The sequence below is a fragment of the Magallana gigas genome, chromosome 6, assembly GCF_963853765.1.
Source record: "Magallana gigas chromosome 6, xbMagGiga1.1, whole genome shotgun sequence".
NCBI lineage: Eukaryota > Metazoa > Mollusca > Bivalvia > Ostreida > Ostreidae > Magallana > Magallana gigas.
Window position 1 is genome coordinate 264,559 of NC_088858.1, and position 19,029 is coordinate 283,587.

The 19,029-nt window shown below is 36.1% G+C and overlaps 1 protein-coding gene across 2 annotated transcripts in view; it reads left to right on the forward strand.

Annotated features, from left to right (window-relative positions):
- The first annotated feature begins 2,858 nt into the window (after nt 1–2,858).
- Nucleotides 2,859–19,029, forward strand: part of LOC105319105 (mis18-binding protein 1) — a 34,957-nt gene continuing 18,786 nt past the window's right edge. Inside the window, exons 1-14 of one of the 2 annotated variants that reach the window (XM_066088128.1) lie at nt 2,859–2,974; nt 9,790–10,363; nt 10,616–10,668; nt 11,037–11,128; nt 11,287–11,417; nt 12,103–12,184; nt 12,373–12,413; nt 12,621–12,822; nt 14,312–14,343; nt 14,763–14,976; nt 15,433–15,488; nt 16,706–16,899; nt 17,081–17,523; nt 18,465–18,616. In XM_066088128.1, coding sequence (XP_065944200.1) covers nt 2,972–2,974; nt 9,790–10,363; nt 10,616–10,668; nt 11,037–11,128; nt 11,287–11,417; nt 12,103–12,184; nt 12,373–12,413; nt 12,621–12,822; nt 14,312–14,343; nt 14,763–14,976; nt 15,433–15,488; nt 16,706–16,899; nt 17,081–17,523; nt 18,465–18,616 — 2,269 coding nt within the window. In that variant the 5' untranslated portion in view covers nt 2,859–2,971. Of the gene's footprint in view, nt 2,975–9,789; nt 10,364–10,615; nt 10,669–11,036; nt 11,129–11,286; nt 11,418–12,102; nt 12,185–12,372; nt 12,414–12,620; nt 12,823–14,311; nt 14,344–14,762; nt 14,998–15,432; nt 15,489–16,705; nt 16,900–17,080; nt 17,524–18,464; nt 18,617–19,029 lie in introns of both variants that reach the window. The other variant, XM_066088130.1, reaches the window with a different exon arrangement.

Below are 19,029 nucleotides of genomic sequence, written 5' to 3' on the forward strand. Positions count from 1 at the left end.
GTTTGAATTTCATATACATCTCTATACCTGTCCCATGTTTGTTTTATGGGGATTTATTTTAGTTCTATAAGTATAAATAAAAGTAAATTCTTTTTAGAGAGTGGGGTAGGGGTCCATTAAAGCGATTGTCTTAATTTCAATAAGTATACATCAGATTTCAATAAAAATATACTTGCAATGTACCTCCATAGACACAGACAAATATATTGTGATTTGTTTGGCCCATTTTAAGAATAGGGTACCTTAATATTACTTTGAGGCAACGTTACAACTTAAATTAGCAAAATTCAAACTTTTTCTCAACAAATAGTAGTAGAGAGGACACCAATGAACCCCCTCCATATTTTTCAGATATTTAAATCTTCAAAATAAGTCCGTAGCTGCGCAGTTCGACAGCTGTTTTGAGTGATTAAAAAAGCATTGTCCTGTTCTTGTATGCATACTTTTCAAACAAAATGACATGCAGGACTTCATATTTATTGCTTTTATGTCTTTTGGCAACATTTTTGGCTAGTTTCGGGCAGAAACAAGCCGGTTCAAGAAATGTTTGCATTCTTATCCTCAAATGTACAAAATGGCCGCACACCCCCCTTCAGGTTAAACACTCATGCAGAGCCCATTGATATCGAAGAACTGAAAACCAAGTCATGCAATCTTGTATATATCTTCAAATGTACAAGTTTGCCGCGCATCCCCCTGGAATGAGCCTCTGAAGGCACTGGTCAAAATTAAACTATACATGAGTGTTGTTCGAACTTGGGAAAAGGAAAAATAAATTTTAAGGGGAAGGGGTTTGGCTGACCCAACCTTATGTCCGAGTAAGTTGGGAGTTGGGGTGCATGGTGCTATATATAATTCATTTTGCTGATAAAAACATTAGTATTCCAGGTATTGCAAATTATGAGACAGGTACGGCAGAGTACCTATAGTGGAACATATAGAGTGTAAAATTTCCATTACATATCCGTTCTAAACAAATTTAAGTCTATTTCGCAAAATTTTGATTTTAGTGTTTTGTTATTGAATTTAATTTGTGTACTGAAATCTTTTTGATGCAAACTTGTATAAAAACCAGCATCATTTACAAAAGTATCAGTACCAGATATTTCAAATATCGTCATGCTAAATTACGTCAAATCAACCTCATATACTATTTTATAAATAGTGCCTGTTTGGGAGGGTAACTCGAAAACCATTGTCAACCTCCGCTTCGCGTCGGTTGACAATGGTTTTCTCGGGGTGTCAATTTCAACTGTTACCCTCCCAAACAGGCACTATTTATATAATGGCGTCGATCAAGGTTAAGGATGGCTTAATTAAAGACAATTCGTATAAAAATGTTACATCAAATATAAATATGTGCGCATTATCGGACTATATCTCATAACTAAAAGATTTACTGAGAACTAGTTCCCTATCGTCACTAAGAAAATTTACTCGTTAACTTTGTCGCCAAATTGATGTCACAGGTAGATTTATTAATGATATATCTACACCTGACAAAGAGGTATAATACACTCAATCACCGTCAGCAATCTATCATCTCCTGGTTAATATATACATAGATGGATAAACAGATTCTAATCAATATGGTACTATTAACTACATACATTAGGTTTAGGGTGTACAGTATCAAGATATATTCCTCCATTCACCCCTAGGAGCAGGGGGAAGGCCGGTCTCACCCCCACCCCCCTTACCGATAAACCGGTGCGTATATGCAAGGATGATACATGTCTTTGATAGATCAAGCTCGTACATCTATACATAAGTGAACCGTAAAAATAATTACGTGAATTATTGAGTTCCTTTGGTTTTTAGTTTAGCTTACTTAAAAACACTTGGTTTTTTTTTGGTTTTTTTTTTTGGGGGGGGGGGGGGGTTGTTGGTTTTTTTGTTGTTGGTTTTTTTTGTTTTTTTGTAATAACTGTAACTCCTCTATATATTTTATATATTTCTTTCAGCGTAAAACGGACACATGAATATAAAGTGGAACTCATCTTCTAAATCTTTTTTGTTACAAAGATTGCAAAATCTCTGATTTCTTGGCAACTTGTTGTGTCGACCATTTTCAATATTAAAAGAGTGTAATGGAGTTCGAAAAATATTTATAATTTAAAAAATATATATAATTAATTGGTTTCCTGAGATAAGATTGCAGACAAAAATTATCTACAAGGTGTTAATATAACAAACACTTCGGAGAGGTTAAAAATGATGACATCAAACTTTTTTTATAAGTATCCAATTTTCTACACTCAATTATCTTGTAAGTTTTACATTGATTTGAGCAAGTTCGTCAAACAAATAATTTAGACCCATGCTAGACATCTAGCGAATAATCGATATTCGGTTTTTTTTATCAAAAAAAATGCAGATTTAAGATATGCGCGATATTTCGTACGATAGAGACAGAGGACCAGTCTATACAAAATTAGTCATCTCTGATTTTAGAATTTCGGCCGATTTTTGTTTAGTTGTGTGTGTGTGTGTGTGTGTGTGTGTGTGTGTGCTGACATCTAAGAATTATTCAAAGCTATTTAAACAGAGTGCTCAAGTATTTCTGTACAGAGGTTAACAGTTTTTTTTGTTTTATGATTATAAGAAAAAATAAAAATTATTTTTAAAAAGGAATATTTGATACATTATATAATTTCCAAACACTTTGCTTACTTTTCTGTTTACTTACTTAACGTTACCTACTCCATTTTATTAATTTCTTCCTGCGTACTTATGCATATCAAAACTTTTGACAAATTTTGGTCTTAAGACAGATATTTGTCATAAGATAGCTTTGTGAAACAGGCCCGAGTCTTTGCTATATCATTGTTGCTGCCTATTGAGTATCTCGTGTATATGGTGCGAATGAGTAAGGGAACGAGTTGACTTGATACCGTACAATGAAATAGCGCGCGAGAGGAATGGTGCCTTTAAAATAACAGACAACAGTTTAACAAACCCATGAGCAAAGATGGTATGCATGATTTAACTAGATTTCTTAACCCATCATCATGTATATTGTAAAGTTCCATACAAAAAGTTGTGTTAAAGTTTTTTACTGTTGGGCATGCTGGGTCGAGCGCTGAAGATGGGGTCGTATTATTATTTCTCTCTCAGTCATTGCATTCTTTCTTAGACTAGCATTCTTTTTATAGATTATCTGCTTGAGAAAAAATTTAATGGTCAGATTTTTGCATTTAAATTTCAGATACAGGCGGCAGGCGCCCTTTTCAGTTGTACATTGTTATGATTATAGATCTAGGTATTTTTAAAACTCTTACTTTATTTTTCTTCAACACATTTTCTAAAAATCATTTGATACTGGCTAATAGCCGTTACTGGTAAAATTATTTTATTATATGTTAAGTTATCAGTAAAGACAGAGAATGACCAATTGGCAAAAGATTATTATTTACTATCATTCACCTCTACAATAGCCTTTCTTCCAAGTAAATATTGTATGGAATATTAATATAATATGGTATGAGTCATGACTGTATAATTTAATTCTGGTTGTAACACGCTTTCTGATTGGCTAAAGAATTATTTTCTATCGTATAAAGAATGTTGCCTACGTCATAATAAGACTAACGTCAAAAACGTATCAATACGCCAGACGTTACGTTTGAATTTTGTACAATTTTACATCATTTTAAACAGTCTAGACGGGACTCCCAAAACGGAGTTAACTCCGAAAACGGAGTCTTTGGCTCCATCATGCATTGCGGTAAAATGGCGTTTCTAATGTAAACAACGTGCGAGTTATGCCCCTTAGTTCTAAATAAATCTCTAAAATTGGCCAAAAACATGACAAAAATTAATTCTAAACATTCAAAAACATTTCTGAACGTTTATGTGTCATGTTAATGTCATATGTTCATAACCGTTTACTTGTATTACGTAAGATTAATTTTTAAAATGAAAAATTCACCCAAAACTTCGATCACGCACAACTAAAACTGTTTTGAAATAAATTTAAAGCTTGGATATGTTTATTTATCATTGTTTGTTAAAAGTATAGTCTCATTTTAATCTTTTTCATGCTAAATTATCCAATTATCTTGAATAGTTATGTATTTAACATGGTTTCCTAACATCGCAAATGCCGCGAGTGATTATAATTGTTTTGATGATTATTATCAGTTCAATTTAAAGAGTTATTGAATCTAGAGTGAAAATTTGTTTTATTTTCTGGGCTTTTAAACAACCAATCCTATTTTTTAGATACCAAAAAGATGTTTTTTAATCATCGCTAGAGCAACCAGTTTTTGTTAGTATTCGAAGCTTTTTTCGTTTACGCACTTATCAATTTGTATGTTTGGTGATTTTTAATTGTAACACAATACGAAAGAAGTAAAATTTAATGCAATTTACCTTTTATTAACTATTAAATTCCATGAAAAACTCAAAAATATCACTTTTTAAGCATCGTCCAAACGTCCAACTTCGAAGAGAAATAACTTTCTTAAGTGCAAATAAACCCCTATTTCGTGCAAATACGATCGATAGTAAATTATATCCTGGGTCTTTTAAAAAATGTTAGAAGCCTGCCAACACATGCAGCACTTTGCAAGACGATTTCTTGTTGACCCCATGTTTTCATCGAAAAATCGCCATATTTTGTACCAGTGCGCATGCGTAGACTCCCAAAACGGAGTCCAAAATGCTTGCAGAAATTCACTTCCGTTGACTCCGTTTTGGGAGTCCGTCTAGACTGTTAAAGGTCAAATAACTGTTTTTATCTACAATGAAGAGTAAAAAAATTTAAATTATATCAGCAATGAATTCAATATTTATTTTCGCGGTTTATACAGCGTAAACTGCGCCAAAACCATTTTATATCGTATAAAACAAATAAATATTGAATTCATTCCTTAAATACATGCTCCTTCGTATATGAATTGACACAATTAAAAAAAACATTTGTTATGGAAATTTACATGTACCGGTATACTGTAATGTACAGTTACTACAGTATGGCATTACTTTGTCTAATATGGCATTACTCTATATAGATAGAATTGTAACGGTGAAAGATTGTGCGTTCGGTAACTTCAAAGGGATGTAACTTAGGAGACTAGAGTGGACTCTCCCAGAATGCTGGTTACCCCTTTGACGGGTGGAACGACCCAATCTTATATAAGGACGCGCTGAGAGTTTCTCAGAGAGAACTCGTCTAGCAGCAGAAGAGACAAGACGTTCAAGAAGAAGAAGAAGCGAAAGAGAGAGAAAGAGCAAGGGTCGAAGTGAGTAGCACCAGTGGGTAGAGAAGTCGAGAGGAATTGTGGAGGGGTACCAGGAGAAGTAATCCTGAATAAGGGTGAAATAACCTGGTACTCCACGAACACAATAAGAACTCTGACAAGTAACACGGTGCAGGGTGCCCGGCTCTAGGACACGTACACACACCTCGCCTTACATTGATTATTTTGTTTTAAATCCAATCATTCATACTCAGGCAGAGTAAAGGAAAATTATTAATATATATAATACCCTATTCCCTTGAAAAGAACTCAGTAGATAACACGTTACATTTTGGTGGCAGCCGGTCAAGGGATAGGGTAAATTTGATCGTTTGATTTTTGATAAATTAATCATTGTGTTTGAAATTTTTGTTTTTGTGTGTGGTTAACGTATTTTTGTGACTTGGTGTAGCTGGTGACTGAGTGCAGTTGGTAACCGAGTATAGTTTTGGTACCGTGTATTGATACCGAGTGAAGTAAAGTTACCAGGTCGCATTGAAAGTTACTTTGTTCTGAGCACAAAAATACTGTGTGCTGAATAAAGGGTACTGTGTTCTGTGCACCGGGCTACTGTATACAGAATTGAAGGTACGGAGTTAATAAAAGTATCTTAGAGAGCACTTGGTTCCCGTGAACAAGGTACAAGGAACTGATCAGTTTGAGACATTAGGTGAATCAGTACACATTTAAATATGGATGTTGAGCAGGAGTTGTTAGCAGATCTTGAGAAGATTGATGCGGAGAGACAAAGATTGAAAGAAAAGTTGCAGATGATGATGCATAAGCAATATCCTGCTAAGGTAACTAAGTCATCTATGGTGAGTGATTTGAGTTGTACAGATGCAGGTGCACAACGACCGCAAGATGATACCATGGCTGAGTTGAACAGACGATATTTGCATGGAAGTCCAAGTTATGAATTATATGGACCAGATGAAAAGGGTGCACGTCCAAAAGTTAGAGCAAATGATCTATGTGAAGATATGTCTACACTGCGGTTTACGGAGGGAGATAAGGAATTCTACCAAAGGACTTCAACACCTGGTGTTCATTTCACGTCGCCAGAAACCAGAACCACGTCTACGCCGACAAGTGTTACTTGGAGCTTGGCTAAGGACAGTTACACAATGCCTAGTATACCAAGGGCTTGGGATCCTAATGTCACACCTATGAAAAATGAAATGATTGATAATCAGCAGTTTGGAAAAACTGTGATGAAGCCAGCTACGTTCGATGGTACTGGTTCGTGGATAGATTATAGAGCGCATTTTGAGGCATGCGGTAACATAAACATGTGGAATGACAGACAAAAGGGCCTTTACCTTGCTGCATCTCTGCGAGGACAAGCTCAAACGGTGTTGGGGAATATGCGTCAAGACAATGCATGCGCTTATAGGAACCTTTGTGAAGCGTTAGAGGCAAGGTTCGCCCCAGCAAACCAAACAGAATTGTACAGGGCTATGTTAAAAGAGAAGCGCCAAAAATCAACTGAAACATTGCCTGAACTAGGTGAGAGTATAAGACGTCTGACACATTTAGCTTACCCTAGTGCACCATGTGAGGTCACAGAAATGATAGCCAAGGATCAATTTGTTGATGCGCTCACCGACTTCGATATGAGGTTAAGAATTCAACAGTCAAGACCTAAGTCGCTGAATGAGGCTATACGACTCGCCGTAGAGATAGAGGCATTTTGTAGGGCTGAGCGACAAAGACGCGACATAAGCTACGCTAGGGGAGCCTGTGGAGAAAAACCAGGTACACAAGAAACTAATGTCAGAGGTGAGTTCAAAGAACTGAGAGATGAACTAATGGCATCTCTTCGAAAACTTGAGCTCAAGATAGCGGCTTTAACAGATAGTAAGTCAAACACGACAACTACAAACACGATGAACACTGAGAGTAAACAGAGTAATGACGGTTTCCCTTACAAGTGTCATAACTGTGGTACAAGAGGACACAGGGCAAGAGATTGTTTAGTCAAGAAAAAGGCAGTAAGTAAGCAAAGTATGTCTCAAGGACAGAGTTCTAAACCAGGTTCAAGCTTTCTTACTCAGGCTTGCATCGATGATCAGTCAGGTCTATTTGTAAAAGTAACCGTTAATGGTATACTCTGTAACTTTTTAGTTGACACTGGAGCTAGTTTGACGATTCTTTCTCATAAAGTTTATGAGACCATTACAAAATCCAAGGGAAATGCACTTGCTCCAAGTACCCAGAACATCATACTTGCTGATGGTGCACTGTTACAGGCTAAAGGAAAATGTGATCTTCAGATTAACATTGGTAGCTCGGAATTTGAAGTTACGACTGTTGTAGCTGATATCAGTGCTGATGGCATATTAGGTTTGGATTTCTTGAAACGGAATAAGTGTTTAGTAGACGTGGCCTCAGCAAAGATGTATGCAGAAGGGACAGAACATGAGCTACAACTGAAGGGACATTTGGGGTGTTTCAATGTCAGCTTGAAAGAAACTGTATGCCCACCACCTAGCAGTGAGATGATATGTTCAGACTCGTGGTCATTACCCTCTACTGAACAAAAGCGAGATTATCTCGTTATGTGTCCGCCTGAAGACCTGCAGAAACGACGATTTGCATGCAGTCAGTGTGACAAAGCCTTTGTCAAATCTTCACTTCTCGTTCGACACCAGAAAAGAGTCCACTGTTCAAAAGACACGGTAAACCCATTAGAGACATCCAGTAGCTTTATGAATGCTGTCATCACAGAGTCAGATGATGACCGAAAATGGCCTGAAGACCCTGATCAGCTTATCTATGAGCCTGACCTTGAATCCGGCAGGACCATTCGCAAGAAGACGTCTCCTTCACTGCCTGGAGTCAAACGCAAGGCACCCGAGCAAACACCAGACAAAGAAACGCCTACCTCATCAAGTGTGAGTGCAGAGACAACTGGACATCAAGAGGCGCCCTTGATTCCATTCAATTGTCTCTGCTGCAAGACACAAACTACAACAAATGACGCTAGCACACAGACAGATGGGAGCAGTCACCAAAGAACAGTGCGAGTTATCGAAGATATCAGAAAGACGGAGAAAGTGTTGAGAGATTCGAGGAGGACATTTGGAACGCATGAGCCTGTGTTGAAGAATGTGATGTGACGAGGAAACATTGTTTTAAAATGATGGTTTATATTGTTAGTGCTCTTGTTTGTTTTGATAATATTGTTATCTATGGGGAAGGAAAGATATTCCTTTTTAAAGACACTTCATTTTTACCCCTTTGTTATTTTTGTATTAAAATCAATCACTTGAAACTAAAAAAAAAAATATGCTGATAAAGAGAAAAATTCTTTGTACCTCTAATCATTGGACATGCGGGACGCATGTATATCGAGGCGTGGGTAGTGTAACGGTGAAAGATTGTGCGTTCGGTAACTTCAAAGGGATGTAACTAAGGAGACTAGAGTGGACTCTCCCAGAATGCTGGTTACCCCTTTGACGGGTGGAACGACCCAATCTTATATAAGGACGCGCTGAGAGTTTCTCAGAGAGAACTCGTCTAGCAGCAGAAGAGACAAGACGTTCAAGAAGAAGAAGAAGCGAAAGAGAGAGAAAGAGCAAGGGTCGAAGTGAGTAGCACCAGTGGGTAGAGAAGTCGAGAGGAATTGTGGAGGGGTACCAGGAGAAGTAATCCTGAATAAGGGTGAAATAACCTGGTACTCCACGAACACAATAAGAACTCTGACAAGTAACACGGTGCAGGGTGCCCGGCTCTAGGACACGTACACACACCTCGCCTTACATTGATTATTTTGTTTTAAATCCAATCATTCATACTCAGGCAGAGTAAAGGAAAATTATTAATATATATAATACCCTATTCCCTTGAAAAGAACTCAGTAGATAACACGTTACAGAATGTTCTATTGTTAAAATGACAAATGTCCTACGGCCCCAGTTTAACAATAGAATTCATCCCATATACTCGCTTTGTAGCAAATAATAAAATTATATCGCACTATATCTGGCCTAAATTTTCATTTGATTGGTCTCAAATACATGTTGCTCTTTTATAATCCCATATTACCACATTAACTGTATTTGCAACGAAATCACTGCGGCCACTTTTAACATCACGTTTGAAAATTCGCTGTTTATGGTCGCCATGTTAACGATAAAATCTGAGACATTCCGAATGCAATTTCTGACAAAATGGCAGGCAAATTAAAATGTGTATTTTAACAAAATGCCTTGGTACGACTCATTAAATTGATGTTTTGTGGATTTAACTACATATTCATGCTCATAAAGGTTTGTAATGTAGAAAAATGTGTTTTTCCCATACAGATTATTTTTAACAGACTTAAAATTGACGCGAAATTAATCCGCTTCGCCGCTGCTACATTGCAAGTATATGGGACATATTCTTACTGTGACCTGAGCATAGCCTGGTCACGGTAAAATTGTTCTTTCTATACTCTATACAGTATGACATTACTCAATACTCTGGACTGTTCAGTTGTTGACTATATAGAGTTTGCTGCAGTTGCAATAAGTATTAATTCTATTGTATGTTTTTACAGGAGAGGTTCTACCCAGCTCATCGGTCAACAGAACCCCAATGTTTTCTCTCAGGGTCTAGATCAGCAGATCCCTCAAGTTTTGATCCGGCGTCTAGATCTTTCTGTTCCAGTACACCCTTATACAGACACTATGATCAAAAAGATCGAGCCCTATCTGTGATTCCTCAGTGTCTCACCCAGCGCTATCAGAAACACAGCCTGCAGAGTCAGTCTTGTAGACCCATGCTGATACACAACAGCTTCTCAGACAACAGTTTTGAGTATCGGTCCAGTCTGCGGAACTCTGTTGGTGTTCATCGGGGATGGAGAAGCATGGTGCATCAACCTTCAGATGTCCCTACAAAGAGCTGTAGTGTAGATCTGTGTCAGGACGGCTACTGTCATAACCCCCACACAGGGCCCAGTGTAACTCGTAGAGGTAGTTTCCCTCCCCTAGTCACGGCCCCTGCCTCAGGGATGATGCATGTGATTGAGGAAAACAATGGAGACAGAGTAATATCCACCTCTGACGAAGTAGAAGAGGGGGAGAGTTACGGAAACACATCTGATGTCTATCCTCTCACTCAAAACACAGGTAAGAATGGTCAATATTTTTACTATGATCTGTGTTTGGATGTCAGGTATTGAAATGTCTTGATAGAATATTATTTAAGTTCTATATAACTCATGAATGATAAGTGAATCAGGGTGTTGTTGGCTAGAAGTGAATAGTTATTTTTACCCATTGTTTTAATTTTGGTAAATTTAGGAGAGAAATGAAAATTTCAGAAAAATATGTTGGTTCATTTGAGACATTTGTGTTTGTACTTTGTGTTTGTACTTTTAGGCAGTTTGGCAGGACAGTTTGGGAGTGAGGTAAGACACATATTTGGGAGTGAGGTAAGACACATATAAACAGATGTTAGATATAAGATTATCAGTATTTGTATAAGGGTTATGGTAAATGTCATTACGTAGAAACGCTGCTCACTAGCACATCTTTTATTACACATACAACATAATATAACGCAATCTTGTTATCAGCCCGCTGCAGTCTATATTGTTCGCCATTCTCCATGCCACACCACACATAATTATGATAAATGGGACAAAAAATTTCTTAGATTCTGATAATCATAAGAATGTATGATCAAGATAGTTATGGTACCTTATAGCCTTTTGCTAATTATAGTTTATTGTATTGATTTTTTTTTCTCATCAATGATTGTGCGATGATAGAGTCAAATCACAAGAGTACCTTTTTTCAGCAAGCTGATGTCCGTGAAGTCCAGTCTCTATACTCCTGGATCATCAAACTACTGCCGGACAAGTCCGGGCCGTGTGTGGAGGGCAAACTCAGGTCTGTTACAGCCATACACCTAACACACATTACTTCTACAGGACCAACTTTTAAAAACAAGACACAACATGAGGTGCCAAGTGATCAGTGGGAAAAACAAATATCTTCATTGTTTATTATCGGGAAGAGGAGGACACATTCTGATTTGTTTGTTGTAGGGAGGAGGATGACACATTCTGGCATTCCAGTCTGATTGCTGAGAGACTGAACTCACACCTCGTACAGACAGTCAGTGGGAAGAAGTATCATCTGATGGGGGACATGGAAGTGGAGGAAGCTGTCTTTGGAGGTCAGAAACACAAAAGACTTCAATAACAGTCAGAGTTAGTGTTCAATAAAAAAATATGACACTTAGATAAAAGATTTAGAGGATAGAAACACAATTTAATAACACCTAAACAACAGAGTTAAAAAATCCACAATAACACCCGATAACAATAAGAGGTCAAGAACAACACACATTCACCATAACAAAGAGGTCAGTTACATATCAACATAACACCTAAATAACAATCAAAAAGTTCATAAACTGAACAAAACGACACCTAAATAACAATTAGATTAAAAAAATCAAACCACAATTACACCTAAATAACAGTATGAGTTCAATCACAACAAACCAACAACACCTAAATAACAATTGGAGTTATAGGTCATAAACAGAACGCAATACCACCAAAATAACAAGCAGAGGCCATAAACACAACACAATAGCCTCTTAATATCAATCAGAATTAGAAGGAAAAAACGGAATACAAAAATAACTAGATAACAACTAAAGTTAAGGTAAAAAAAAAAATTACATTTACACCTACATAACAGAGTTTGTGGTCAAAATCAGAGCATAACACCTAAATAACAATAATGATATAGAGAAACAGATAGATTACAAAATGCCTTAAAAACAACCAGGGTTTAATGGTAGGCCCAGAGTACAATTTTGGCCTTTGATGAAGTGTTTTCTTTTGTTGTAGGATTTGATGAGCAGACAGTCAGGGAGTTTGTGCATGGATTCCCTACTCATTGGAGAGATGTGGTCAACCAATTCTTTCTAAGGCAAGTTCAAAGCTTACAGGAAATGTTGATATGAGTTCAAAATCAGAAAGTAAGCCCAAGGACAGACAACTCTCTTTTGAATTGTTTTGATAGATAGTTTAAATACATGACATTGTGGACAGACCACAGTTAGTAGAAGGTTATTTTTGTGGATTTATGATTAATTATGATAAACCGTCTTTCCACAGAGTTGCTGCCAAAAGTCCAGATCCTGAGCTATCTGATGATGGTACATTTCTCTCTGTAATACATATAATCTTCCACACAATACAATGATCAAAAAAATATTTCTCTTTATCATTTCACAGATAATCCAGTAACGATAAACATTTCTTTTAACTAACAATATACCTGGTAATTTCTCTTAGTTTCATTTTTCTCTTTCCTGATGTCACAACAAGAGTGTCATACTTATTCCTTATATATGTAATGTTAGATGTAGATAATGATGACATCAGCTTACTAGAAGAAACTCTAACCCCCTCAGAGGACAAGCTAACACCAGAAGCAGCCAGTGTGATGGAACCTAAAGGGAAAGTAGGGAGACCTAAGAAAGTGATCCCCCAGAAACCTGTGACGCGAGCAAGGAAGTCAGGCGACGGCAAAAAGACGCCTCCAGCCAAGATATCCCCACACAAGTATGTACTGAAGTATTTCATTTACTCCCAATGTGTTTACTGTGTCATCCTAGCAGATAACTGCCCCAGCTTGTTTTATGTTCATACTCATCATTACTGTTTCAGTTGTAATGTACAGTTACCGTAATGTCGCGTGTATAACACGCACTTTTTTTCAGCCAAAATTTGATCAAAAGTGGGGGTGCATGTAATACATAAGACTAAAATTTTACCCCATTTTTTCAAGCCGTGATTCTTGATACCTCGGGAGACGTGACTGTCGATATAGCGTGTTATGCAAGTTGTATGAGTGTATACTGACTGCTGATATAGCGTGTTATGCAAGTTGTACGAGTGTATACTAAATTTACTGCATCAGAAATACCTTATTCTTCATTTTATTTCCGTGTATTGAAATATTTATCTACTCTTGCATCAAACAAGTTTAAATATCGCCAGTATAATCGCCATTACGTTAGCAATCACCTGTGGACTCGGCGCGTGGTCAATGTTTGTTTAACAATTTCCGGTGTCAGAAGCATGCACCTGTCTTGTGTCGACTTAACAGGGTGTTTTCAAGTGCATGAAGATTAGCGATTATTCTGATTTTATTAAACTTGATTACTTTGTGTCCAGTTATGCAGTTAAACGTTATTGCTTTACATAGACACTGCTAAAAATACATCGATCATTTGTACGACTTGATAATGACGATATACGACATACATACGTTTCTTCAGAATGTTTCTACAATCAAACAACAATCAATAAGTTTGACTTTAATTAATAAATTAAATCATTTCTTTTTATGTTGTTTTGGTTTATATCTGCAAACATTATAACTTTTAAGCACTAAGCTCGGTTGCCGTTCTTCCCTACGTATGATGATCTTCAACTTCTCCACTGTTGTACAAGAAACTCTTTACGAAGTTTCTAATGATATTTGATACCGCTCATGTAAATCATGCAGTCCTTTTTAAGTAAAATTCTAAGAACTTTGACTTTAATATCGCTTGGGCCATGTTCCGATCACGAAATTACAGTAATGTGCTTGGGTTATATAATTATCATTAAACATCGATAGTTATTTTTAAAAAATGGCGGCCGTGGATTTTCATCATTGTGCTATGTTCCGATCACAATATTAAAGAAATTGTGCATGGATTATAAAATTATCATGAAACATCGATAGTTTTGGGAGGAAATGGCGGCCATTAATTGGCTTTTTTTTGGGTGCGTGTTATACATAGGACCTGCTGTTTTTTCTCTATTTTTTGGTCAACTTTGGGGGTGCGTATTATACACGATACATTACGGTAGATACCTTACTCTATTCTCATGTTCTTGAAATTACTAATATCTTCATCTGAATTGTATTTAAGATGGATAAGGACATTTGAGATTTCCAAATCAGCCAAGTTTGTTCCTTAAGTTATCTATTTTTAGTTGGAAATTGAATGTTTATTTAAGTACAGAATTTATATATCTCATTAATACATTCTTGTTTTAGAAATGTAAAGAAGAGGAAAATTGTCAATGAAGGTGAGTCGGAATCAGGGGAGGACAATATTTCCATGTAAAGGGGTCCACATATTCTGATAAACAATATCCTTGTTAATTAACTCTAGTCTTAACATTGTTTGATAATACTACTCCACTCATACTACAGGCTTTCTGGCTGAAGTTTTCTCCTCCATATTCCACAAAGTTTTCTCCTCTATATTCCACAAAGTTTTCTCCTCTATATTCCACAAAGTTTTCTCCTCTATATTCCACAAAGTTTTCTCCTCTATATTCCACAAAGTTTTCTCCACTATATTCCACAAAGTTTTCTCCTCCATATTCCACAAAGTATCTGTTCTATAGCTGAACTTCTGCAGTGTGCCTCTATTGTCTATGATGATTTCTCATTGCTAGCTCACCTGAACTGAAGAATTGTGTGCATGTTGTCTGAATTTTAGATGTGGTAAATGGTGATGTCAACTTAGTTGAAGAAGCACCAAACCCTGTAGAGGACAAGCAAATAGCAGAAGTGAAGGAATCTAAAAAGAAAGTAGGGAGACCAAAGAAAGTGATCGCCAAATTACCTCTGACCCAAATAAAGAAGGTAGACAAAGGCAAGAAGGTGTCTCCACCCACGGACAAATCCCCACCCAAGGCCAGACCCCCACCCAAGTACGTACGGAAGGAGTTAAGGTTATTTCTCCGCTCATTCTGTGAATTGTAATCATTGTGTTGACAGTGATTTTTATTTTGGCTTTACCATCTCTCAGAATTGACATCATTCATCCCCAGTGTGTTGATTGTAATAATTTAATGATATATTATAACTCATATGATGACTAGGCTGATCTACAGTCTCAGTTGTAAGGTCATTTTGTTATATTGTATAATGCTGTATACCAATGACTATTCACTAAAAGGAAATGTATTTTTACTCTATAAAGAAATCTTGTTCGGAATTTCTTGTGTTTTTTGCATCAAAGTTTCAAATCATCCAATGTTTTTGAATTCTTTGTATTTGGAGTGAAAATACACACATTTAATCTATCCAATAGAAAATATCTTTGATTTCCAATGTTACAGGTAATTTATTAATTGTATGTTTTAGTTAATTCCTTCTTATTTTAGTAGTGTGAAGGTTTCCAAAAGAAAAAGTGCTACAACTCTGCTCAATGAAACAGAGAGTGAGTAAAAGATCGGTGATTTGTTGTCACAAAATGCACATCTAGTATAATAACATAATGTAATATAAAAATACCACACGTGTAATATGATAACAGCACATCTAATACAATGACATTGCACATGTAGTGTAATACCTTCTACATGTAGTATAATAAGAAGAATTAGAATAACATTGCACTTTTACTTCAGTAAATTACCATAGCACATGTAGTATAATAAAACACATGCAGTATAATAACATTGCGCATTTAGTATAATCAAATTGCACAGGGAGAAAAATAACAAAGCACACATAGTATAATAACAGCACATGTAATAAAATGACAGCACATGCAGTAATATAGCATAGCACATGAAGTATAATCTTGCACATGTAAATGACATTACTCTGGTTGTAATATTACATTGCTTATGTATTACCATAACATTGCACATGATGTAAAATAACCTTGCACATGGTATAATAACATTGCACCTGCTGTAATATAGCAATGCACATGTAATATAACAATGCACATAAGCATAATAACATTGCACATGTAGCGTAATAACATTGGGCATTAGGTATAGTAGTATCACATTATTGCACATGTAATAATATATCATTGCACATGTAATATACAATGCACATAAGCATAATAACATTGCACATGTAATAATATAACATTGCACATGTAATATAACAATTTACCTATAGTAAAATAGCATAGCACGTAGTAATATACTGTAAACTTACAACATTTGGCTATGTATTCTATTTAGTGCTTCTGGCGGAATGCGTTTTTTACAATCAAGTAAATAGCTAAATGCCATGCTTATTTGTATAAGAATAGTCACATTCAGAAATACACTAATTCAAAATCCATGCAAACTTGTTCATAAACTAATTTTCGACAAATATTGTACATGCCATATATAATATATACAGTAACACATGTAGTAAAAAAACATTGCACATGAAGTTTGATAACTGCACATGAATTATAATATTGCACATGTTATATGATAACATTGCACATGTAGTATCACAACATTTGAACATGTCGTATAATAACCTTGACTACAAATTATTGACTGGTCTCATAATGCTCTCTGATTTTTGTGTTTTCTTTAAAATTGATAAAAAACATTCATATAAGTAATAAATCCTGAGCAATGTGCGATGGTATATTCTCTGATTACAGTTCACTGGTGACCTTTGACCTTTATCTTGTAGTGTACACACCTAATGGCAAGATGATTCAGTTGGACACAGTTCAGACCACCAGGAGTGGTCGAGCGGTGAAGCCGGTGGTCGCCTGGTACACTGGTCAATCGGTCAGCATCGACCCCGACACAAACTCGTATGTCGTCAAATACAGGACTCAATCTGCTGAGTCTTTCCACAAGGACATGGCCCAGTTATTCAAGGTCAGTGTCAGATTTAGACAACTGTCCTTGTTTCAAGTAGAGCTCACTACAGAACAGAGAAAACAGTGTTTGTGCTATCCTTTGGCTCCACATGCTTACCCATATCAGTTTAATTGTTTATGTTTTTCTTTCTTAACATAGAAGTGTAAAAATTCCTTACTCAAAAATTTGTTCTTTTTAGACCAGATCACATGTGTCAAGAAAAACTCTAAATGTGAGTAAAATATCACAAAGAAATCAAAGTAGCAAGAATAAGGACAATGTTGTCAAAGCTGGAAAAAAGAAAGAGGAGTCTGTAAATGTAGAAAAGAGGAAAGGGGAAACTGTTAATGGTGAAAAAAAAGAAACTGTAAAAGAAGGGACTTCAAATAGGAAAAAGAAAGCTGTAAAAGAAGGGACTTCAAATAGGAAAAAGGAAGCTGTAAAAGAAGGGACTTCAAATAGGAAAAAGGAAGCTGTAAAAGAAGGGACTTCAAATAGGAAAACGGAAGCTGTAAAAGAAGGGATTTCAAGTAAGAAAAAAGAAGCTGTAAAAGGAAGAAAGAAGGAGAAAGGAAAAGAGAATGAAGTGACACAACAGAGTGAGGTGACCTGGACAAAGGAAGAGGTCACCAGATTCAATCTGTAAGAGGCAAACCCTTCATTATCTCTTTAGCTCACCTGAGCCATTGGTCTTGCTCTGTTATCGTGACAATTTTACAATTTTAACTTCTTATAAACAACAAGGCTAATTGTTACCATTTTTGATTTGATACATTTCTAGAATAAGAGGAATATAAACCGTGAAATTTATGAGCTGACCACCCTCAGGAGCAGGACCAAATATCCATAAAAAGCCCAAATTTAAAAAAAAAATCTTCATGTGTAATAAACTAAGCATAGTTATGATGTGTATAAAATCTTCTACCACAGATGTAAAATTCATGGGTTCAGGACCTTGCACAGGGCCAATATGGCCCTTTAGTGAAAATGCGTTGAATCTGAGAAAATCTTCCCTATTTCCAAATCATTGAAAGATGAACAAAATGTATATGGTTATGATGCCAATGAAGCCCTCTTGTTAAATTGTGAAATTCATGCCCCCTGGGTCAGGGATTCAGGTCCTTGGGTCGGGCCAATATGTCCACATTGTAAGAACGTATAAACGTTTATAATATTTTTCTCTGTACTTGCTGTTCTAACAGATTAATCTGCTATCTGTATTCAAAAATTACTTATATTGGTGATATACTTGTTGGGTTTATTTCTTAAATAAGCTTTATTCATAAGTGCATTATGTAGCAATATGTTTTTAAAGATGAAATAAATTAATATGTGCAAGTTTAATGAGAAGATAACATTTAAAAACAAGAAAAAATAAAAAAATAAACATGCAAACATGTATTTTCCAAAACTTATTATCATAGTGCATTATGATTATTACAGAATTTACAGAATTTTCACACTTTGCATTTATCACTGAGATGTTATGTGAGAACAACTCTTCCAAAACAGTTGAAAATAATTTCATGAAAGAACATTTGCAAAATCAATTATCAAATTGAATGTTGATATTTTCCTTTAAGAATAGTAAGAAAGTTGAATCAGGATGACCCCGACTTTTGGAACAAAATTATGAACTATGTAAGAACAAAAACTATAGAAGAATGCCAGGAACATTTCTACACAGCCATGTCCAGCAGGAAGAGGCCCAGCAAACCTCAAAATTCTGCCAAAGGTTTGTATCTTATTTTCAGGTTGATTAATTTCAATAATATTAAGTCATATTCATTAGGGTTGTCTCTAAAAATTGAAGTCAAAGGAAAAAAAAAAGTAGAAGGGGGTCTGGGGGTCTTGCTTATAGCTACATTGTGTTTGAAATGCAATAATAGCCGGGTAATTAAGGCATTATAGGCGAGGAATTCCCTGCCCCCCGGGTCTAAGAGAAAACCCTGCTTAAAGGATCTAAAAAAATCATCATACTTTGAAGGTCTGACTTTGTTCTGAATTTCATGTTGATTAATTAGTTTACTTGGCTTTGTAAGGGCCCCGCAAGGATTTGTGGGTGCCCTATAGTAATCACTCTGTCTGTCCGTCCTTCTGTCCGTCCGTCTGTCACTCTTCCGTCCACAAATTTTCTGTTTTTTTCTA